Source organism: Oryzias latipes, chromosome 2 (genome assembly GCF_053564925.1).
Source record: "Oryzias latipes strain Hd-rR chromosome 2, Olatipes_Hd-rR_3.1".
NCBI lineage: Eukaryota > Metazoa > Chordata > Actinopteri > Beloniformes > Adrianichthyidae > Oryzias > Oryzias latipes.
In genome coordinates this window covers 49761809-49785789 of record NC_136238.1, presented here as the reverse complement: position 1 = coordinate 49785789, position 23981 = coordinate 49761809, and the positions used below count along the sequence as shown (strand labels likewise).

At 42.7% G+C, this 23981-nt stretch overlaps 3 protein-coding genes across 8 annotated transcripts in view; 2 read left to right on the top strand and 1 right to left on the bottom strand.

Moving 5' to 3' along the window:
* Positions 1 to 23981, bottom strand: part of LOC144989099 (uncharacterized) — a 114822-nt gene that overhangs the window by 32948 nt on the left and 57893 nt on the right. The window lies entirely within an intron of this gene.
* LOC144989167 (uncharacterized) overlaps positions 1 to 23981 on the top strand; it is a 136156-nt gene that overhangs the window by 73302 nt on the left and 38873 nt on the right. The window lies entirely within an intron of this gene.
* LOC144988969 (NLR family CARD domain-containing protein 3-like) overlaps positions 7610 to 23981 on the top strand; it is a 34295-nt gene continuing 17923 nt past the window's right edge. The window contains exons 1-10 of one of the 6 annotated variants that reach the window (XM_078940470.1): positions 7616 to 7788; positions 16776 to 16916; positions 17842 to 17979; positions 18062 to 18193; positions 18715 to 18834; positions 19760 to 19873; positions 20045 to 20123; positions 20285 to 20483; positions 20607 to 22422; positions 22518 to 22691. In XM_078940470.1, the coding sequence (XP_078796596.1) occupies positions 17894 to 17979; positions 18062 to 18193; positions 18715 to 18834; positions 19760 to 19873; positions 20045 to 20123; positions 20285 to 20483; positions 20607 to 22422; positions 22518 to 22691 (2720 nt within the window). In that variant the 5' untranslated portion in view covers positions 7616 to 7788; positions 16776 to 16916; positions 17842 to 17893. Of the gene's footprint in view, positions 7789 to 10406; positions 10899 to 16775; positions 16917 to 17841; positions 17980 to 18061; positions 18194 to 18714; positions 18835 to 19759; positions 19874 to 20044; positions 20124 to 20284; positions 20484 to 20606; positions 22423 to 22517; positions 22692 to 23981 lie in introns of those variants that run through there. The other 5 variants (XM_078940473.1, XM_078940479.1, XM_078940463.1 and 2 more) reach the window with 5 other exon arrangements.

Here is a 23981-nt window from a genome sequence, read left to right as displayed (position 1 = left end):
ACGTCTAGCGCTCCATGGGGGGGGGGGGGGGGGGGGGGGGGGACACAAGAGCGCCAGATGCATGCACCGGATGACACGCGTGGTTCCTCCGAGTGAAAACCCGCAGAGGTCCAACAGGACGGCTCGAAGAAGTGGGAACCGGCTCATAAGCCACTCATCCTCGTTTGCCAGCAAGTCTTCTTGCTATTTAAAGATGCGTTCACTCCAAATTCTATGTTCTTCTAAAATGGATGTTGGAATGTGAAAAGAAGGAAGAGGAGCGCCCAGCCACCCCCACACCCAGACCCCCGCCGCAGCAGCAGCGGCAGCCGGAACCCCCCCAACGCCACACGGGAACGGGCAGGGAACAACCGCCCCCCGGGCGACCAAGACCGCCACCCAGGCCAGGGCCAGCAGGACCGCCGCAAGGCCCCCAGAGCCAGAGAGCAGGGAGGCGCGGAGGGAAAGAGAGCGCCGCCCCAGCCCAACCAGGAGAGCAGCCCCCCCGCCGCGCCGGGAGAGCCCAATGCAGGGCCCCACAGGAGAAGGACGCCCACAGCCCCAGACGAGCACCCCATCACCACCCAGGAGTTCCGGGCATCCCCCCGCCCCAACCCCAGGTACGAGCCAGGACCCCCCAAGGGAGACCCGCTCCGCACTCCAGGCAGCCACCCACCCGGCCCACGGTTGGTCCAGGGAGGAGCAAGGCAGGGGCCCGCCGCCCCCGCCCAGGAGGGGGGAACCCCGGGGAAAAAAGGGGGCCCACAAGGGGTGTTGTAAATATGGCCCGACCAGGCTCGGCCACAGTTGGAAATTTGGCGGGGCCCAGCGCTCAGGGGCAAGGACCAGGACCCATCCCCCAGGGACACGAACACCCCCGGCCCAGGTGTAATGTGAACCCCCCCACCGCGCGGAGAGAGCACCGCCGGGCCCAGGAAGCCGGCACCCAGGGGACACGGCAGCCGTCGCCAAGGGGCCCGCACCCCCCACCAGGGAAGGGGTAGGGGACAGATGGTCCTAGGTCCCACCTTCCTTGCAAAATGTGTGTGTGTGTATGTGTGTTTGAGAGGGTGTGTGTGTGCATGTGTGTGTGTTTATGTTGGAATGTATATATTGAAGGGGGAGGGGTGTGTGTACTAAGGGGGGTGCAGTTAAAATTGGCGGGTAGGGCACTAAGGGGACATCTCCTGATTACTCACAGTGATATCCCCTCACCCTCCCCACCAAGGGGCCCTAAATATCTAAGGTGCGGTTAAAATTGGCGGGTAGGGTGCCAGGAGGACATCTGCTGCTTGCTGGCAGTGATGTCCAAGCACCCCCCCTATCAAGGACCCTACATGTCTAAGGTGCAAATAAAACCGAAAGAGCCAAGTAGCCCCCCCCCCCCCCCCCCCCCCCCCAAGGCGAATCGCAGGCTAAACCCCCCACCCCCTCACCCTAATATGAGGTTATATGAGGAAGGGGGTAAGTTGGGGACAGCTGGTAGACTCTCCCCCGGTGGTCAAACAGCTGTCCCAAGAGTTGTCCCTTCCCGTCCCATAGCCAGGGAAGGGACGATCCCAGCCCCAGGTGCAGATGGGCAGCCCATCCAGCGCCGCTGGGCCTGCCCCCCCCCCCCCCCCCCCAGCAGGGCCCCCCGCCAACCCCCCCCAGCACAGGCAAAGGGACCACCCCCCAAGCCAAGCCAGACCATCACCCCACCCCCCCACCACGCACCCCCACACCCAAGCCCAGAGGACCATGCAGCGCCCCCGCCCGCCCCACCCAGGCACCGGGCCCCACCCCCCGACCAACGGAGCCCCCACCACCCCCCGCCAGGCACCGGTGGCCCCGACCCCCACCCCGAACCACGGCAGAAAGTCAAGGCCCCCCACCCCCTAAGTCATCGAGTTAGCTATGGGAGACCAGAGAGACCGAATTCTTTCAAAGTTACTTGAACTTTGGGCTGACATTTTTTCCAAGCTGATATGATCAAACACTCCGAATTCTTCCATTTGCCACATCTTCTAAGTGCACAAGATCAGCCATTGTGCGTCATTACGCATGTGATGGGGCATTCTATTTCCATCCATTTATTGCATCTGACAAGCTACAAATGTCGGTAATAATCGACGTGGAAATGGGAAATTGTTCAGCGCAAATGTAATTTCTTGTTGCTTTCTGAATGGTTGAGACATACGCCATACATTGTTTTATCAAAAATAAAACAAACTAAAGGCATATGCATGAATACCATAATTCCATAGCTTATGAAGAAATGTTTTACTATGAAAACAACTTTCCCCAGTGGACAATTAGTACGTATGTCCGTCCGTCCGCACGCCCGCACCTATTTCTACTCCGCCAGACGGAAACATTGAGGAGAATATCAGTTTTGTACATAATTTCGTTCTGTTAACTACATTATCTATGAGGATGAATTGCACAACATGCCAATATTACAGAACATGTTTCACTTTTCCTTTTGCAAATATGTGTTCATTTGAATTTCTGTTGTAATTTTCGTTTGATTTTTTTTGTTTGTTTCACTGCTGATCGATCAAACGGGTGTTCGTGTAGGCTGTTAATTGTAAGACTTACTTTGCAATGTGAAGCTCGTTGAGACAACTGAGTTGTGATATTGGAGTATATCAAGTGAATTGAACTGAAGCAGAGTGATGTTTCCTGTGAGTTTGGCTCAGGACTAGATGATGCTCTACATGACTGGAACAGGGAACGATGCCAGAGAAAGATGCTGTCCCAGGATGGGCTGACATTTACCAGACTGTTGGAATCAAAATCAAAACTTTATTTCTAAAGCACTTTTACAACACAAGCTACTCAAAGTGCTTTACAAACCAACAAAACATCATCACATTTAAAAACAAAAGGACAAGACACACAAAGACATTGTTTAACCCTTGTGCTATCCTAGGCACTTTAATGTTGGGAGTTTGGTCATCTAGACCCACTAGAACAGGGGTCACCAACCCTGTGCCTGCGGGCGCATGAGCACCCAATTTGTTTTTTTATTTGAAGCAAATATTCACCAAAAAACCACAGCATGTCTGTCAATGACAACAATATCAATTCTGAGATAAAAGTAGACAAAAAAAATATGAAAGCAAATATAACTTAAAAAATAATCCATAAAAAGAAGTGTCTATTACAAAAGTTTAAATAGATCAAATAAATTACACAATGTCTGGACATTCTTATGATTAATGTAATGTAAAGATTTAGAGAATAGGTTGTCAAGGTTGAGTAATCCATTAATGTGAGGTTTCACCTTTAAGAATTCACAAGTATGAATAAAATGTTTTGAAATTATAAGCAGTACATTAATCAGAAATTCCAAATTTTTGTCAATTAATTGTAATCGAATTTTAATTTTATTTCAATTTAAAGGGTTAATGCAGATATTTTTGGATTTGAGCTAATTATGAAAAGAAGACCAAAACTATTTTACATGAAAACATTCAAAGAAAAGATGTTTCACAATTTCTACATCATTTTCACAAAAGACACAAAGATTACTGTCCCATTTATAGCAAGAATGTAAAAAAAAATTTGAAGGGTAAATATCATTTAACGGGAATGCTCAGAAAATAGCATTGATCATAACCAGTAGTAAATCAATATAATGTGGCGATCTGGGGGTTAGCCCCGCCTTCAGCTTCTAAAACTCATGGGAAGTGGGAATCTTGGGTGTGTTAAATGCTCACCATAAGTGAGGGAGCTGTGAGCAGAATTGAAGGTAATGCTGTTTGGCTGGTGGTGGGTGTGTTCAAAACAGATGGACAAATATGATTATCCGCTAAATCAGTGGTCCCCAACCACCGGTACCGGTCCGCGGGAAATTTTGGCACCGGGACGCATAAAAAAATAAAAAATAATTTCCATTTTATTGTTTTTTTTTCTCAAAAAAAACGTTTTATTTTGAAAAGAGACCGGATTCTTTCTGTTACATCCGTCACACTTAACACACGTCAAAGTCGCGACACCAAACATCACGTGATACATGATGAGCAAAAACAAACTTCTTTAGAAAGTTGCTTTGACAAGGGGAAACAGTCCAATGATGGGACAGAAGAGGAACCTGCACCCGCTAAAAAAGGGAAATCTGCCTTTAATAGGCAGCGGTAAACGTGCCTTGCGTTGCACCTCAAATCCCCCCCCCCCCACCGGTCCGCGGTAAACGTGTCTTGCGTTGTACCGGTCCGCGGTGACAAAAAGGTTGGGGACAACTGCGCTAATTAATGTGGGTGTCCTTCTCAACAAACCGGGGTTGTGCTTTGCATGGGGCACAGGTAGCAGATTGGGAGATGTCCAATGTGGTTGCTACTAAGTAAGAGGATAGTAAATGAAGACTCTGGCGTAACGGTTCTTGCCTCGATAGTAGAGGATGGTGATTCAGTGCTAGCTATAAGTAATTAATGCACTTTAGTTCTGCTATCATGAAATATATGGCAGAGTATGGAACAGCCTGAAACTTGTGAATCGGCGCTTCTGCTGCCCGCAACCTAAAGTGTGTTTTGGATTTAGGCCTCCTCTGCAACTGAGTTTGACCCCCTCTGTAGTACGAGTCTAAAGTATTCATGCATGTGGGCATGCAAATGTGTGTGTGTGTGTGGGGGGGGGGGGGGGGGCAAGGAGGTTTTTAGCAAACAGGTCCTGTTGCGCCCTTAATACCACTTAATGCACATGAATTAGCCCTCAGTCTCAAAAAAGTTGGTGACCCCTTTGTCATGGTTTGAGTTTGTTTTGTCTTGGTTTTTGCTTTAGTTCTTGTTTTGTCTTGTTTGGTTCTGTTTCCTGTTTTGTTTTGAAAGGGTTCCTGTCTTGTCATGTCTTGAGTCTTACTTCCTTTGGTCCCCATCTGCCCTGATCGTGTTCACCTGTGTCTTGTCTTCCCTGTCTGTATATAAGTCTTGTCTCTGCCTTCCTCTTGTGCTGGTCCATTAACTTCTGGTCGTGTGTTTTACGTCATTCCTGTCTAGCGTCCTCGTTTCATGTCCCTCGCCACGCCACAGTGAGTTTTTTTTTTTTTTGTCATCCTGCTCTGCAGCGCCTTTTGTTTGTTGGTCATTAAACCCTTTAGTCCTGAACCCGTTGGCTCCCGTCTCTGCATTTGGGTCCTACCGGCTCTCGAGCCACCCGCACATGACACCCTTATCTAAAGTGATCAGGAATGTCAAACATCTGCATCAAACACCACTGGAGGTTGACTTTGACATCCCAGAGTCTTCATCAGCTGTAGGGATCCAAACCATCATGAGACAGAGGAAGTGTGGACTGCAGAGACGCTCCACCAGAACGTGACCCCTCTGAATGTGATGTCATCACTACCAGGAAAACTGACGTCCATCTGTTCATTATCCCCAGGTGATAAAAACATAAAATGGTTGCTATGGAGATAGAAATCAACAGAAAGCTGCCAATTTGAAGAAAAAAAAGTGGATTTTCCATCAATTTATCACTTGTGGTTCTTACCGACACGATCATCTTAATCAATGTGTTTTTCTGAGTCAGTTGATGATGCTGATCGTACTGGTCACATAGATCTCACACAGGCCTGTTGATTTAATGTCAGTTGATAAACTTTAGTTTCAGGAGACCCTCAGCCATAAATTCACAAATCTGACTAAATAAAATTGAATCCATTCAAAAAAAAAAAAAAAAAAAGTATGAATTATTAAAATGATTTAAAAAAAATGAAAATGTCTTCATCCAAAATTGAGGGTAAAAAGATCTGGTTTGGTTTCTGAGCCTCCGTATTCAGCAAAATCAAAGATAGCTGGAAAAAAGCAAGATTTGACGCATCCAAAAACACGTGGTTTGCAAACGCAAAAAAAGTTTTTGAAAGCAAAACAAAAAAAATAAGAAATTGAAAGCACAACAAAAACTATTTGAATAGCGAATATTTAATATTTTCATTTGCAACTTAGAAAGTTTTGTGTGCCACGTAGTGGCATGAACATCACTCCTTAGGGGAGAGTCAGACCCAAATAGTTCTATCACTAGAGGAGACATCACGTGATTCCTGGGAGGAGAGCACCGCCATCTTGGTGAGGTCAAGTCACTGCTGGAGTGAATGCATGTGAACACATTTTCTGCAAAATGCCAGTTCATTGTTTGGGTTTCAACAGCCAAAATCAGAGAAATTAGTCCACGAAGGAGGAAGGTATATCATTTCACAGGTAAGTACTATAATTATTTTCTTTTAATGCTGCAGGGGCTTCATTAATAGAACACATGTTGACATGTATGATGCTGCAGGGGCTTTATTAATAGAACACACGTTTTCATGCATGATGCTGCAGGGCTATTACCAACATGCTGGATGATGTACGGATAATTTGCTGTTGACATAAATGTCAACTTTATTGTGTTAAACCTATATGAAGTAGACTAGGACTACACTATTATAGTAATATAGATTTATACATTTTTGACTCAGTCATCATCAGTCAGACATCAGTCAGACGACATTAGACACACCTCTTTGTTTTGTAATCAAAGATGTGAAATATTTTATATGAATTTTAAATCAAAATGTCATTGGTTCGCATGTGTACATCAGACACACCTCTTTGTTTTGTTATCAAATATGTTGTATATTCTATTTATAACCTATGGAATTTCCATATAATAATTCATATAAAATATTGCAGATCTTTGAACAAAAATCAAAGAGGTTTGTCTGAAGTTGGGATGTCCGTACAACAATTTGGCATAGGGTTCATATCTTTGCTTCGCACGCTTTCGGAGCTATTGAAAAAATTGACCAACTTTCATAAGCAAACCTCTGCATTTTTGATATAATAATTCATTTAAAATATTTCACATCTTTGATTACAAAACACAGAGGTGTGTCTGATGTTAGGGTGTCAGCACCACAATTTGGCATATGTTTCATATCTTTGGGTCTCACAGTGTGGGAGCTATTGAAAAAAATGACTAACTCTTATGCGAACCTATGGAATGTCCATATATTAATTCATATAAAAAATATAACATCTTTGATTACAAAACATAGAGGTGTGTCTGATGTTGCGATGTCACTTCAACAATTCGGCATAGGTTTTACATTTTTGGGTCAGGCGGTTTGGGAGCTATTGAAGAAACGATTAAATTTAATATGTGAACAGCTGTAATATTAATACAAAAAGTAACGTAAGATTTGTATAATCTTTAAGTCTTAAACAAATTGATGTTTCTGATGTAGGTTTGTCAGAAGAACAATTTGGCATAGGTTTCATGTTTTTGGGTCATGTGGTTTGGAAGTTATTGAAAGAACTGAACAGAATTAATTTGCTAATTGCACGTTTTTTTTATAAAAATATAACATAATTTCTTTATAAAATGTGTGTATGTTGCGTAGTGGAGCCATATTTTTTTTATATATTTGCAATCATAACATCACATGATTAGGAAGCTATTAAAAAAACAAAATCTTTCCTTGAAACAGTTTTCTTATAAAATATTTAGCATCTATGATTGCACAACCTTTCCTATTAAAACGTTGCAAAAGAAATAGATTGTTAAAACACAAAATGAGTAAATGCTTTATAGTAATTTATTTATTTTTGCAAAGTTAAAATCTTCTCCATCTCATGCAATCGTTAATTTGTTGACGGTCCCTAAGAGACCTCAGTGGAGATCCGCGCTGAATGTCTGTTGAATATCAAACCTCATACCCATACATGCACACACATCCACACACACACACACACACACACACAGAGGGAGGAGTTCTGCTCTCGATCAGTCAGCTGAGTTTATCCAGCAGACACAGATGTTGGAGTTTCTCCATTTTCTTCTTCTTTGGTGAGTCTTTGTGTAAAAGTTGTGTTCTGTTCTCATCATGAAGCTGTTGTGTTGATCTGTGAGGAAAAGAGCAGAAGACAAACTCATCAGGGCTTCCTGGAAACATGGCGACTTCTCCTAGAATCTGCTGCCCGATTCCATGTTCTTTCAGGCTCCAGATGTGTTTTTAGAATGAGGGGGGGGGGGGGGGGGGCTGTTAGACACCATGATGGCGGCGTGGAGACGTGTTTCCCCGCAGAGCAGCAGCATATGAGGCAATTCCACAAAAATGGAACAATTGATATATATATGCCGCTCCTCCCTCCCTCCCTCGGGTCTTTACAGAGAGGACATTCCAGCGCGTTTCTCGCGGAGACGCGCGCGCGGGAGCGCGCTGTTAAATATGTTCCGTTGAATCGTGTCGTCATCTGATGAGAGCGCGCTAGAGATGGGAAGGAAAAAGAAAAAACAATCTAGGGCTCAAAACAGAAAATGCCAGAGATGTAGAAGGACTGAAGAAAAGTTCCTGTAATGGTTCCCGGTCTGCAGCTCACTGCTCCCCCAGGGGAGGGGTCAAATGTGGAGAACCTATTTCCCCATTGTCGGATAAATAGAGTCAACTTTTTTATGGTTGTGAGACAGCAGCTATGTTATAGCAGTGACGAAACAGGCTTGGAAAGATTCAGGCTAAAACTACCAGTAAAATAATCACAAAAGTGTTTTGCAGCTGGACTGAGCAGAATTTACAGAATCACTGATCCAGAAGTAAATAAAGAGGATTCTTTGTACTGAATTTGTTTTAAATCCTTTCTTGAACTAGATGTACCAAAACCCTGAAAAAGTTTTTATCCTTTGACTGAAACACTAAATGATGATCAAAGCTGCTCCTAGAAGGTAGAAGTGTGTGTGATGGTGATTAGATGGAGTTTTAGTTTCTTTCTATGTTAAAAGTTTGGATGATTATTGTTTTTTGAGGGACTGTTTAGTTTACAGCCTTTTGCTTAGTTTGGATTTTAGTTTAGTCTGTATTCTTTTAAAATCTTCCTAACACAAAGTTTCTGTCAAACAGCTGTGAGGATGGAGAGAAAGACAAGAAAAGAGAATCAGGACAGATGGAGGACAGAAACAGGCTGGTCTGATGGTGACGTTCAGGACAAAGACAGTTCAGACCAAGTCTGTCATTTTAAATAGTATTCTTCATTTTAGAAAATGTTTAGATGTTTAATTAATTTAAAACATGAAACAATTGTTGCCTCACCGTATGATTTAGTGGAGAAGAACACAGACTAGAGGTGAAGCAGACAGACATGAGGTTGGTGATGCATCTGATATCAAAGAGAGCAGAGATGACTTCAGGGAGGAATCATCAACTAATAAAGTCACAAAAACCTAGATGCTCATTCTGGTTTAAACTTGATGATGATGATGATGATGATAGAGAGAAAGAGAGACGATCAGCTGATGATGAAGAGGGAGAAGAACAGAGAGGAACAGAGGAGAAGGCTGGGACATTTCTTCCTTTCTTCTGCTACCAAGAGAAAAGTAACTTAGGAACTTCCTGGTTTTGTTCAGGAACCGCTGCACATGTTCAATATGGCTTCTGTAGGAACCAAAACCGTTCAGCCTGGAAATTCCGTTCGGGGTTCTGGGACTAAAGCTGACATCAAGTTATGTGATTGGTTGTACGTTGGTCCGATGTCAGATAGTGATTGGTCTGGACAAATTATGATACTACCATAGAATAAAACATTATGAAGTCTGTTGTAAAAACACACAGAGCTCTGACAAAATGTCTTGAACTCTTGATTTGACGTCCTCTGGATTTCCTTCAGGGACAGCAGACAGACGTAGATTCTTCTTCTGCATCGTTATTTTTGGTCTCCATCTTTCCAACCTTCTCCAACTCTTTACGTTGCTTTTTCAGGCTCTCAGTTAGTTTTTTTTTAAGTCCATGACCTCCTGAATGCAAAACTCAAGCAACTTCTTCAGATTGTTCATTTGGACAGTATTGTAATCCCAGCTTCATCAGTTTTGTCTGCTGGTTCATTCATTTGTCAGTAACTGCTGTGATGATGGTGGACTGAAGCTCAGACAAAGTCGGCTCAGCTGCAGAGCTGTTATCAGGATTGTTTAGCTTTTCTTCTCCTCTCACCTTCTTGGGGATGTTTAGGTGTATTTGGCATTGAAGAACATTCTTCATCATCTGTCATGTGACAGCCATAGGAATGGGTTTCTCTGATGTGTCGTTTCTCCTTAGAAGCATCCACTTCCATATTTTCCAAAGAGCTGCTGCGGTTGAGAGAGCCGCGGTTTTCTTTTATTTCTTCCTCATTGTTAGTTTAGATTTTAAAAAATTAATTTTGAAGAAATTAATATTTCACAACACATCCTGTGTTTTTGATTCAAGGCAAAGGGTCAAATTCCAAATTCCAAGTTTTGAGAGCTCACAGAAGTTTCTTACATGCGGTCGCCGTCGCCATCTTGGCCCCCCTCCTCTAGCGATATTAGATTAGATTTGCTTTATGGTCATTGTGAATTGTACTATGAGATTGAAGCATCGCCATCAGTGCAAGAACAGCAAGAAAGGAACATCGTAAGACAATAAGTCAAACAGACAAACAGTATGTACAAGTCTGCAAATGTAAACTGTAATGAAGAGAGCAAAATTGGGTACGAGAACTGTGTGTAAACATGTCAGAAGTGCAAAAGCTAGTATGGATGTTATCTGTCATTTGGGAATTGAGGATGGTTATTGCTTTTGGAAAGAAGCTGTTGTTGAGTCTGTTGGTTTTGCTTGTGGTGCCTCTGTAGCGCCTCCCAGAGGGCACCAGGTGGAACAGGCCTGAGCCGGGGTGTGAACTGTCCTTGATGATGTTATGAGCCCTAGTGATGCAGCGGGTGGAGTAGATGTCTGTCAGGGTCACTCATTGGTCACATCCATACACACACACACACACACACACACACACACACACACACACACACACACACACACACACACACACACACACACACACACACACACACACACACACACACACACATAGAGGGAGGAGTTCTCCTCTCACAGTCAGTCAGCTGAGTTTGTCCAGCAGACACAGATGTTGGAGTTTCCTTCATTTTCTTCTTTGGTGAGTCTTTGTGTTAAAGTTGTTTTCTGTTCTCATCATGAAGCTGTTGTGTTGATCTGTGAGGAAAAGAGCAGCAGACAAACACATCAGGGCTTCCTGGAAACATGATCTCTGAAAGTTTCCATGTATTCGTGCTGAGACGGTTCAGAGAAACTCTGATCCTTCTTCCAGAAACTCTGATCCACTCTGATCTGTGGCTGTTGAATCAGGTTCTTCATGTGTTTTTTTTAAATCCAGCACATGAGGCTTCAGGGGCGCAAAAAGTGAGAATGCAGCAAATGCGTCGCATGGGGCGTTGGCCAGACCGAAGTTGGGAAAGTTATTTAATAGTTCGTATTTTTTATTTTCACAGCTGTTTGTTAACATAGATTTGCATGAAATGATCGGTAACAGAAGCACATTGTAACCGATTGAGCACCGCAGCCGCTCCTCCCTCCCTCCCTCCCTCGGGTCTTTACAGAGAGGACATTCCAGCACGTCTCTCGCGGAGACGCGCGCGCGGGAGCGCACTGTTGATTACTGTCAGTTGAATCGTGTCGTCATCTGATGAGAGCGCTAAAGACGGGGAGGCCAGAGAAAAACAATTGAGGGCTCAAAACAGAAAATGCAAAATGTAGAAGGAATGAAGGAAAGTTCCTGTAATGGCTGAGAGACAGCAGGAAGGTTCTAGCAGTGATAGAAACAGAGGTGGAAACATTCAGGCTAAAGCAGTGGCGGTTCTACACTGACTTACTCCCTGGGCGAGTAACCCCACAGGCGCCCCCCCCTCCCCCCCGCACACCTACAAAATTTGACAACATCCTGTTGTGTTCCCTATCTTCTATTTAGCTATTTTACACAAAAAAATGCATGAATGTTCTAGACTCATATTACAGGGGGGTCAAACTCAGTCACACAGGGGCCTGAGTTAAAAACACGCTTAAGGTTTTGGGCCGAAGAAGATAAACATTTAATGAACACACTAAAGCTAAACTTTTAAACCTTTTAAACTGAACTTTTTGAACATAAATATGAATAAAAACAGGAACACAAGTTAAACCTTAAATAATATGTTGCTCCCCATAGAAATATATTCTGTCAAAATTATACAAATATGAACATGCTGCAGAACAAAACAAAGAAAGCCTGGAAATATTAATAAGAAATTATATCAAATAATTCCATTTTTTTTGCTCTTTTATCATTTTTTAGAGCATTTTTTTTAGAGCCGGACTCCTGCTTCATTTTTAACAATAATTTCTTAATGTGTGACGCCCTGTGTGTGTCTTTGTGAAACATATCAGAGGGATTAGATCTAAAAAAAAACTTATTGTGATTAATATGTTTAGGTCTTATAAAACATTAAAGACTAAATCTTAGAACTCATCAGTGGGATTACTCCAAAAATATTTGGCATTTCCCTAAATTTGTGCAACACCAACAGCAGAAATCCTCCAAAAAACCTCAATCCATAAAAAAATGGTCTGCTCTCATCCCCCCTCCCCCTCCCCTTCCCTCTGACACACCCGGCTCCGTCTCTATGACGGGAGGCGCAGCTGCTGCCCAGAGTTGATTGTCAAATAGAAAAAGACTCCCCTCACGCCTGTTAGTGTGATTCAGCCAGCCACCGGCGAGTTGCGCCCCCCTCTCGAGTTTTTTGACTTATGTTCCAAAGACTACAGCAAAGAGGTGTGGCCGCAAGCATCTTGCAGCAGAGGGCGGTGGTCACGTGCGTGTCGGGTCTGCCGTGTCAGAGCAAAGTATTGTGGGAAATAATCCCCATTGCCTGCTTTTGTCGAAATTGAGTTGAGCATGGGTGTTTGTTCTGCCCAATTCCTTTTCATGTGCCTGTTTTACGTTTTTTCACTCTGAGTTATTTCATCTTTTATTTTTTTATTTTTTTTTATTTATTTTTTTGCACCATAACTGTGAAGAGCAAAGAGGATGAAGACATTCTTAACAGTCTGATGTGTCAAAGTAAAAGTGTTAAGTGTCGGCAGCTGAAGCAATTTCAAATTAAAAGCTGCCAGCTTCCTCTTTGAATATCGTAGCACAATATGAGTAACGCATATGAGTAACGCACGCATCGGGCACGGCAAATGCCGCCCCCTATGAAGTGCCGCCCTGGGCGACTGCCCACATCGCCCATATCTAAAACCGCCACTGGGCTAAAGCTACCAGCAGTGGTGGTTCCACACTAACTTACTCACCGGGCAAGTAACCCTACCAAACCTCCACCCCCCCACCCACATACACCTCCCCTGCACACATACACACTTGACAACAGCCTTTTGTGTTCTCTATCTACTATTTGTCCATTTTACACAAAAAATGCATGAATGTTCTAGACTCGTATTCCAGGGGGGTCAAACTCAGTCACACGTAGACCTAAATTAAAAACACGCTTTAGGTTTTAGGCAGAACAAGATAAACATTTACTGAAAACACTAAAGCTAAACTTTTAGATATTTAAAACTGAACGTTTTGAACATAAATATGAATGAAAACAGGAACATTAATTCAATTTTACTCTCCATAAAATATATTCTGTCAAAATTGTACAAATATGAAGATGCTGCAGAACAAAAGTCTGGAAATATTAATAATTAGAAATAACAAAACATGTCTTTCTGTTTTCTTAGCTCTTTTGTCATTTAGAGCTGGACTCCTGCATCATTTTTAGAAATAACTTTGTTTCTGTTTTGTGTGTCTTTGTGAAACAGATCAGAGGATTTGATTATTTTAAAACCTGTCATTTTTAGGTCTATAATACATTTCAAACTAAATCATAGAACTCATCAGTTGGATTACTCTAAAAAATATTTGGCATTTTTCTATTTAGTGCAACACCAACCGTAGAAATCCTCTAAAAACCTCAATCCATTCATAAAATTCCTCTATAGTTTATCTATGATGTCATAAAGTGCAGCTGTTTTCCTGCATTTCCTGCTGCCTTTATGTCAAATACTGACACCAACTAAATAATAAAAACATCTACAATAGTTGGTAAATAATGACATTATTAACATGAACTGCCGAGTGATCCAACAGCAGTGATGATCCAGGTGTTGCATAATCGAGGCTGCTCTCCTCTCTGCTGCCCCCATTTCCCTTTTTTCTTCTCTCACATTTGCGTCTAATAGACAGGAGTGCAGCTGCAGGACGTTAATTCACAGGTTTTAGGCCGTTCCAAAGTTTGTGAAATAATAGATAAGAGAAAACCAAAAGTGCTGCGGGGGGGGGGGGGCTGCGCCCGGGCCTAAAACCACTGGCTACCAATAAAATGGTCACAAGTGTCTTCCAGCTGTACTGAGCAGGATTTACAGAATCAATAATCATGGAGAAAATAAAGGAGATTGTTTTTACTGATTTTATTTTAAATAATTTCTTGAACTCAGTGGCGGTTTTTTTATATGGGCGATGTGGGCGGTCGCCCAGGGCGGCACTTCATAGGGGGCGGCATTTGCCGGTACCCGATGCATTACAATGTACTACCATATTCAAAGAGGCGGCTTTGCGCTTTTAATTTGAAATTGCTTCAGCTGCCGACACTTAACACTTTAAATTTGACACATCAGACTCCTAAGAATGTCTTGATCCTGTTTCCTCTTCACACTTATAGTGCAAAAAAAATAAATAAATAAAAAAAAGATGAAATAACTCAGAGTGAAACAACGTAAAACAGGCACATGAAAAAGAATTAGGCAGAACAAACACCTGTGCTCAACCCAATTTCGACAAAAACAGGCAATGGGGATTATTTCCCACAATAACTTGATCCGACACAGCAGACCCGACACGCACGTGACCACTGCCCTCTGCTACAAAACGCTTGCGGCCACACCTCTTTGCGGTAGTCTTTGGAACATAAGTCAAAAAACTCGAGAGGGGAGCGCAACTCTCCGGTGGCTGGCTGAATCACACTAACAGGTGATTGGGAGTCTTTTTCTATCTGACAATCAACTCTGGGCCGCAGCTGCGCCTCCCCTCGTAGAGACGGAGCCGCGTGTGTCAGAGGGAATGGGAGGGGGAGGGGTTGTTACGGGGGGAGAAGGGAGGAAGCACCCAGGCGCAGAGAGCGAGAGGAGGCAGGAGGTTGCAGGGGAACGGGGGCTTTAATAAACAAAACTAAGGACGCAAAACCAAAACCACTGCAGAGGGCAGGCTAGAAACTCGAAACACTCGAAACGGGGAGAGCAGACTTACATACTAACTAACATACTATGGACCAGCCCAGGAGGAAGGGAATGACAAGACTTAAATACATACAGACAACCGAGACACAGGTGAACACAATCAGGAAGGATGGGGAACCAAAGTAAAACTCACAACAAAAAACTAAACAGGAAACCCTACAAAATAAGACAGGAAGTTAAACTCAAAACATGCCAGAACAAAAAGGAAACAAAGAATAAAGTTTGAAAAAAAAAAAAAAAAAAAAAAAAAAAAGGAAACAAAGAAACAGAAACCGTAACAGGGGTGGTGGGCGCAGACCATTTTTTTATGGATTGAGGTTTTTTGGAGGATTTCTGCTGTTGGTGTTGCACAAATTAAGGGAAATGCCAAATATTTTGATGAACTCTATGATTTAGTCTTTAATGTTTTATAAGACATAAAAATATTAATCACAGTAAGTTTTTTTTTAACCCTAATCCCTCTGATATGTTTCACAAAGACACACACAGGACGTCACGCATTAAGAAATTATTGCTAAAAATGAAGCAGGAGTCCAGCTCTAAAAAAAATGCTCTAAAAATGATAAAAGAGCAAAAAAAAAACGGAATTATTTGATTTGTAATTTCTTATTAATATTTCCAGGCTTTCTTTGTTTTGTCCTGCAGCATGTTCATATTAGTATAATTTTGACAGAATATATTTATATGGAGAGCAAAATATTACAAGTTATTTAAGGTTTAACTTGAGTTATTCTGGATTAATGTTCCTGTTTTTATTCATATTTATGTTGAAAAAGTTCAGTTTAAAAGGTTTAAAAGTTTAGCTTTAGTGTGTTCAGTAAATGTTTATCTTCTTCGGCCCAAAACCTTAAGCGAGTTTTTAACTTAGGCCCCTGTGTGACTGAGTTTGACCCCCCTGTAATACGAGTCTAGAAAATTACTGCAGTTTTTATGTAAAATGGCTAAATAGAAGATACGGAACACAACAGGATGTTGTCAAATTTTGTATGTGTGCGGGGGGGGGGGGGGGGGGGGGGTAACTCGCCCAGGGAGTGAGTTAGTGTAGAACCGCCACTGCTTGAACTAGATGTTCCAAAACACTGAAAAAGTTTTTTCTTTTGTCTGATGCAGCAATAAATGATGATAAAGCTGCTCCTAGAAGGTAGAAGTATGTGTGATGGTGGTTAGATGGTGTTTTTGTTTCTTTCTATGTTAAAAGTTTGGATGATTATTATTTTTGTGAGTGACTATTACGTTTACAGCCTTTTAATTTCAAGATCACTTTGGCTGAACGACATTTTGGATTTTAGTTGAACATTTAGTGATGTTTGACAACAATGAATAAAATATGCTTAAAAGTAAAAAGTGTTTCTATTTTTACAAATAGTTTAGACCTTTGTTTTCTTTGAAAATCTTCCTAATACAAAGTTTATGTCAAATAAACATGCATTAGCAAGATGTTAAATTAATTCAAACAGTTAATAATCCTTGCTTGGCCGTAGGATTTAATATGATATTTAATATTTATCATATTTGCCATATGATTTAGTGGAGAAGAACACAGACTAGAGGTGAACCAGACAGACATGAGGTTGATGATGCATCTGATATTAAAGAGAGCAGAGATGACTTCAAGAAGGAATAATTCAACTATTAAAGTCACAAAAACCTAGATGCTCATTCTGGTTTAAACTTCTGCTGAACATCTGTTCACTTATTTTAGGAAAACAAGAGCAGACATACATGACAAGTCAGTCCCAACAGAGAAGAACGAGGAGAGAGGTTCAGATGATGATGATGATGATGATGATGATGATGAAAGAGAGAAGATCAGCTGATGATGAAGAGGGAAAAGAACAGAGAGGTACAGAGGAGAAGGCTGGGGTATTGGATGTGGTCAAATGCAGCGACTCAACACTATGACTTGCTAGAAAGGTTTTCTGTTATTTAAATAATCAAGTCAATTCTGAATTTCATAAATGTTATGTTCCATCTTCTTGGTGCTTAGCATATGAAACAGCGGCCATTTTGATCCAAATCTTTAATCCCGTCACACTCCAACTCCGTAACATGTTTTAATGTTACGAGATTTTAATATTTGTGTTGTTAGAAATATACAGTTATTTCAATAATAACCATATAATTCAATCAAAAATGTCATACTGCTAGCTGAATAGATTTCAGTTCCATGTAAAAGTTTTGAATACGATGGAACCAGCAGCAGGGAGAAATACCTTCAGAGAGAGCGGGAAAGATGGAAGACGAATGTAGACTTCTGGTTTGATTGACAGACAGACTCATTCTGCTGGAAAGCTCTTTATGAAATCAATAAGTCTTTCTGAAAAACAGCTATGTGAAATGAAAACAAAGATATTTTGGAAAATATGGATTTTGGAACCCGAGCTTCTGAAAAGAAGACAGTATTATAATAATATTCACCATGATTAAAATGCTGTTTTAAAACAATGAACAGATTTTTAAAGCAAAATGAAATATATTTAGTAATAAAATGGCTAATTTAAAATTTGTGTGCAGGTTTTTCACAATTACGTGATATTTTTTATATATTTATAAGAGATTTATTGGTTGATTGTGTAAATATGAGGTCATATTTATTTATTTAATAATGAACAGTATAGCACTCCATACCACACAGCCTGATCAGTCAGAAAATCAGCTTTGTTGACAAAAAAACGAAATATTTTGGTACCAGAGAACAGAACTCAGAACCTCATCTGGTAACAACCAGGATGTCTGTCAGAGATGAAGAAGACATGTTTCCTCTGCAGGTGAAGGAGGAAGGTGTGTGTGAGCTGATGTGGATCCAGTGAATCCAGCAGCATGGATCAGTGGGAGGAGCCACAGGAGGGAGCCCCTCCCTCTAGAAGCAGAGATGGTAACCATGACAACCAAAGCAAAGCTCAGAGGTGAGATGAACATCCCCAACTGTCCATCATCTTCTCCATGTCAGAGCTCAGGACTCACACCAGCAACCTTCATTCTCCACAGGAACCAACCTGGACCTGGATCTGGACCTGAACCTGGATCTGGACCTGGATCCAGCTGTGGATCTTTCAGGAGTGACACTTCAAATGGTTTTCTTCCTCCTAACTTCAAGGACATCCATTCAGGAGTGGAACGGTGAGTGTTTGTCAGAGTTTTTGGAGGCTGCATTCTAGTTCAGATGATCAACAGTTTTCAGATGAAGGACTTGAGGTCTGGTTCCGTTCTGGATCTCTCTGATCAGACTCACTTGGAGCATCATGTGTGTGATGAGATCTTTTCAGTTGAGTCTTCTGAGAGTCTCTGAGAGACATCAGAGATGTTGGAGAAGAAAACATGTTGACTGCTGACTCTGACTGACAGCAGCTCCAGTCTAATGAGAAGAATCACTGCAGACTCCTAGGATTCAGATTTTCATGCTTTCCAAACATCACATTGTTCTAGTTGGACTTTCTCCATTTCTACATGGAGAATTGGAATCAGCTTTTCTAGAAAAAAGTCTGGATTGACTGACAGAAAATGCTGAAAGCTGGAAACTGTTGATCCAAACATGTCATGTTATTCCAGACTAAACAGCTCAGTCTGTGTTCATGTCAAAGTCCATCAGCTGTTCATGAAGAAGCAGATCCTCCAACACTCTGATGCTTTGGTGTTTGCAGAGGTCAACAGGTCACACAGAGAGTCCAGTTTGCAGCCTCCAGCTGTGGCTCCATGAAGAGTGACCGGTCCAAAGGTCCTCCTCCAGACTTCAGAACTGAACCAGGACCTTCAGACTCACAGTAAGAAGCAGTTTCTAGTGAACAGAGATCTGTTGATTAATCTTTTTTCAAAGACAGTGTTTAGATTTAAGGATTGAAGGAGTTTTTATTGCCATTGTCTGTGAACAAAACAATTTCACAGAATAGGAATTTGCTGCGGTGCCTATGTGCCACAAACAACATTTTCAAATAAAAATTAGCAAAGAAAAAAAAATTAACACAATGTTCAGAACAATGAATAGAAGTACAATAGTGCTAACAGTGCAAACTGTGGATGAAGAAGGTGCAGGTACTGGATTGGTACTTGGACATTTAAGTGAAATGTTTAAGGGGGGAGGAGTTAAAAAGTTTTCATGAGTCTGACTGCAGAAGGAAAGAAACTGTTCTCATGTCGTGAGGTTCTGGTCCGGATGGACCTTAGCCTCCTGCCTGAAGGGAGTGGTTCAAGTAATCCATGTCCAGGGTGAGAAGATGGGATTTGATTGTTGGAGAGAAACCCAAACAGTAGCTTCAGCTCCAAATCCCAAACAGCCATCATATTTTCTGATTTGAACAAATGTTTGATTTAAAAAAAGAAACAGTTTAGTCAAATATTTTATTAAAAGTCTTTCATGAAGTTAATGTTATAATTAACCACAGAAAATCTAAAATATAATGATGATAATGGTTGGTCTCCATTAAAATGATAACTTTTTCTTTGAATCTCATCCACAAACTGAAACATTCAATTCTTCATTTTCTTCTGGTCTAAATGAGAATCAATGATCCAGTTTTCTGTGACTCTGATTCATCTGTGAGTCAGAATGAATGTTGGAATCATTGCTGTTCTGAAAACAACAGCATTCATGATGCATTTATGATCTGAGATGATCCAAATCCAAAAGAACTCATCAAACACCATCATGACAGAAACTCACTTCTAACTAAACAAATGTTTTTCTATCAGGATCCATCAGAGACTCAGAACTGGATCTGGATCTGAACCCAGCTGTGTTTCCTTCAGGAGTGACCGGTCAATGGATCATCCTATCAACCTTACATCATCTTCTAGTACAGAGAAGTGAGCTGCATGTTGTAAACATTCTTTCTCACAGACATTTCTATCTTCATGTGTGCAGCAGTGAGTGTTGGAGCTTCTCCACAAACACAGAATAGATCTAGTAGATTCTCCTGAGTGTCTGCAGGACACCAGTGGGTCCAGTAGGATCTGATTGTTGCTGATTGTCCACAGACTGGACCAGCAGAGCTCAGAGACTCCCAGTGGTCCGTCTGTCCAGCAGCATCAAACACAGCTGGACTCCATCTTTCTGGTCTGTACATGAACAACAACTACTTTCCCATCATTCTGTCCACAGTCGTCTCCATGCTGCACTTTGGACACCAGTGGACTGTCAGTGTGTCCAACATGGAGCTGATGTTTGGCTCCATGACTTCACTCTGATTGGCTCATTCATCTGGAATTCTGTTGCAGCTGCTGGAGGACAACATTGTCACTTTTGTCAAGAAGGAGCTGAAGAAGATCCAGAAGCTTCTGAGTCACAGGGAGGAAGAGGAGGAGCTGGAGGCTGAAGATGAAGAGCAGAGGAGCAGCAGAGAGTCACTGATGAAGATCACAGTGAACTTCCTGAGGAGAATGAAGCAGGAGGAGCTGGCTGATGGACTGCAGAGCAGTAAGAGGATTTCTCTGAAGGTTTCAGATTTCCTGATGTCTGAACACATGGAACCACAGGGATTCAAACCCTCATCATTCAGGGCTGCAGAGACTTGATTTACTGTTTGTTGTCTTCATTCAGGATCTGCTGCTGTTTGTCGACATGAAGTCCAATCTGGTCTGAAGAAGAAGTTCCAGTGTGTGTTTGAGGGGATGGCTAAAGCAGGAAGCCCAACCCTTCTGAATGAGATCTACACAGAGCTCTTCATCACAGAGGGAGGAAGAGGAGAGCTGAATGAAGAACATGAGGTCAGACAGATTGAAGCAGCATCCAGGAAAGCAGACAGAGCAGAAACAAGCATCAGACAAGAAGAGCTCTTCCAACTCCCAGCTGGAAGACCAGAACCAATCAGAACCGTGATGACTAAGGGAGTGGCTGGCATCGGGAAAACAGTCTTAACACAGAAGTTCACTCTGGACTGGGCTGAAGGCAAAGCCCACCAGAATTTCCACTTCACATTTCCATTCACTTTCAGAGAGCTGAATGTGCTGAAAGAGGAGAAGTTCAGCTTGGTGGAACTTGTTCATCACTTCTTCCCTGAAACCAAACAAGCAGGAATCTGCAGCTTTGAAGACCTCCAGCTCCTCTTCATCTTTGATGGTCTGGATGAGAGTCGACTTCCTCTGGACTTCCACAAGACTCGGATCCTGAAGGACCCTAGAAAGTCCACCTCAGTGGCTGATCTGCTGACAAACCTCATCAGGGGGAACCTGCTTCCCTCTGCTCGCCTCTGGATAACCACACGACCTGCAGCAGCCAATCAGATCCCTGCTGAGTGTGTTGACATGGTGACAGAGGTCAGAGGGTTCAATGATCCACAGAAGGAGGAGTACTTCAGGAAGAGGTTCAGAGATGAAGAGCAGGCCAGCAGGATCATCTCCCACATCCAGAGTTCCAGAAGCCTCCACATCATGTGCCACATCCCAGTCTTCTGCTGGATCACTGCTACAGTTCTGGAGGATCTGCTGAAGAGCAGAGAGGGAGGAGAGCTGCCCAAGAGCCTGACTGAGATGTACATCCACTTCCTGGTGGTTCAGGCCAAAGTCCAGAAGGTCAAGTATGATGGAGGAGCTGAGACAGATCCTCACTGGAGTCCAGAGAGCAGGAAGATGATAGAGTCTCTGGGAAAACTGGCTTTTGAGCAGCTGCAGAAAGGAAACCTGATCTTCTATGAATCCGACCTGACAGAGTGTGGCATCGATATCAGAGCAGCCTCAGTGTACTCAGGAGTGTTCACACAGGTCTTTAGAGAGGAGAGAGGCCTGTACCAGGACAAGGTCTTCTGCTTCATCCATCTGAGTGTTCAGGAGTTTCTGGCTGCTCTTCATGTCCACCGGACCTTCATCACCTCTGAACTCAACCTCATGGAGGAAGAACAACAGAAAAAGTCTTGGTTATTTAAACTGGTTATGTTTATCACATCCTGGGGTACTCATTTTCAGGACTTCTACCAGAGTGCTGTGGAGAAGGCCTTACAGAGTCCAAACGGACACCTGGACTTGTTCCTCCGCTTCCTCCTGGGTCTTTCACTGCAAACCAATCAGAGTCTCCTACGAGGTCTGCTGACTCAGACAGGAAGTAGCTCACAGACCAATCGGGAAACAGTCCAGTTCATCAAGGAGAAGATCAGTGAGGATCTGTCTGCAGAGAGAAGCATCAACCTGTTCCACTGTCTGAATGAACTGAATGATGGTTCTCTAGTGGAGGAGATCCAACAGTTCCTGAGGTCAGGACGTCTCTCCACAGAGAAACTGTCTCCTGCTCAGTTGTCTGCTCTGGTCTTCATCTTACTGTCATCAGAAGAAGATCTGGAAGAGTTTGACCTGCAGAAATACTCTGGTTCAGAGGAGGCTCTTCTGAGGCTGCTGCCAGTGATCAAAGCCTCCAACAAAGCTCTGTAAGAACTCTCAGGAAAATCACCTTCAGTCAACAAATGAATCTGATGGAAACATGAAAGATTCAATAACTGCTGTCTGTCTTTGTTTTCTTCAGACTGAGAGACTGTAATCTGTCAGAGAGAAGCTGTGCAGCTCTGTCCTCAGTTCTCAGCTCTCAGTCCTCCGGACTCAGAGTTCTGGATCTGAGTGTCAACAACCTGCAGGATTCAGGAGTGAAGCTGCTGTCTGCTGGACTGGAGAGTCCAGACTGTAAACTGGAGACTCTCAGGTCAGGTTTCATTTGTTTGTTGTCAAATGTTTGTTCTCTACAAGAAGTTCTGTCTTTTGTTTCTCTGATTTAGGAGAAATTGTCAGATAGACGTCAGTGCAGAGGAAACAGCAGAGGACTGTTGGATAGAAGTAAAAAGAAAAAGAATATTCTGCTTGAGTTAAAAGTCCTGGTTTTCCTTATCTAATGGTTACAGATGTCGTCATGTTTTTTTTTGCACCAGACTAAACAGGAGAACCTAAGTTCATCCAGGTGTTGATATCTGGGAGAAGTTCATGTTCTGTGTTCTTTGAAAAAAAACATGAATCAATCCCAGAACTACAGATTTCAATGGACAAACAGCTGCAGCAGATTTCTGACCCACAGAGCAGCAGCTCCTTATGAAGAGATAAGAGGAGGTCAAACTGCAGCAGACTGAAAGGTCTTTACCACAGATCTGGTTTTGGTGATTATTCAGAACCGAGTTTGGATCAGAACCAGGTCATCTATTTCATATAGCCTTTAGGTTAGCTTCTGGTTCTCAGTCTTGGTGCTTAAACAGACACTAAATCTATGCTGTTTTAGAGTGAAGAGCCTCTGCTGGTAGTTTATGTTCAAGGCTGGGGGCGGAGCTACCTGGCAAAGGAATAGATCGGCTGACAAAGAAACTTGATGTGGCAGCACGAGTATAAGGAAAGATTAAAAGAAAATCTACAGGGAGCCTTGGCTCCCGCCCAAACATGAGGAAAAAGGGGGACTCCCCTGTTGACCGATGCAGGGTTGTATTATAATAATACCATACCTGAGGCAAACACACATGCCAATCCCTCTTCCTAGACACAGGCAGAGTACGCAGCAAGTTGTGCAGAGTCCCGTTAAAGCGTTCCACCTGGGCATTCCCCACTGGATGATACAGGATTGTGGGACTTTAGTATCCCGTAAAGACTACAGAGCTAAAAACATTAAGGTTTCCACATAAAATCACTTTAAAAACACACCAGCCTCTGCCTATAATGTTTAAAAGATCCTGCCGACAACGCCAGAATGTGGCAGCACCAGAAAACGGGTCAACAACGCCTCCTGGGGGCTGCTGAGCCCCAGGAAAAGATTAAAAACTAAAGCAAACACCCTTTTGTGAATCACTGCACACGTGAGGGAAACCACACAGCACACTGGGACCCCCCCACCACACACAGCAGTCCACCACCTCGGCCTCCCCCTCCTGAAAAAAAAAAAAAATTCATCAATAAAGCCACATAATTAAAAATAAAGATAAAAAGGTGATTAATGTTCAGGGGCGCTGGTAAGCTG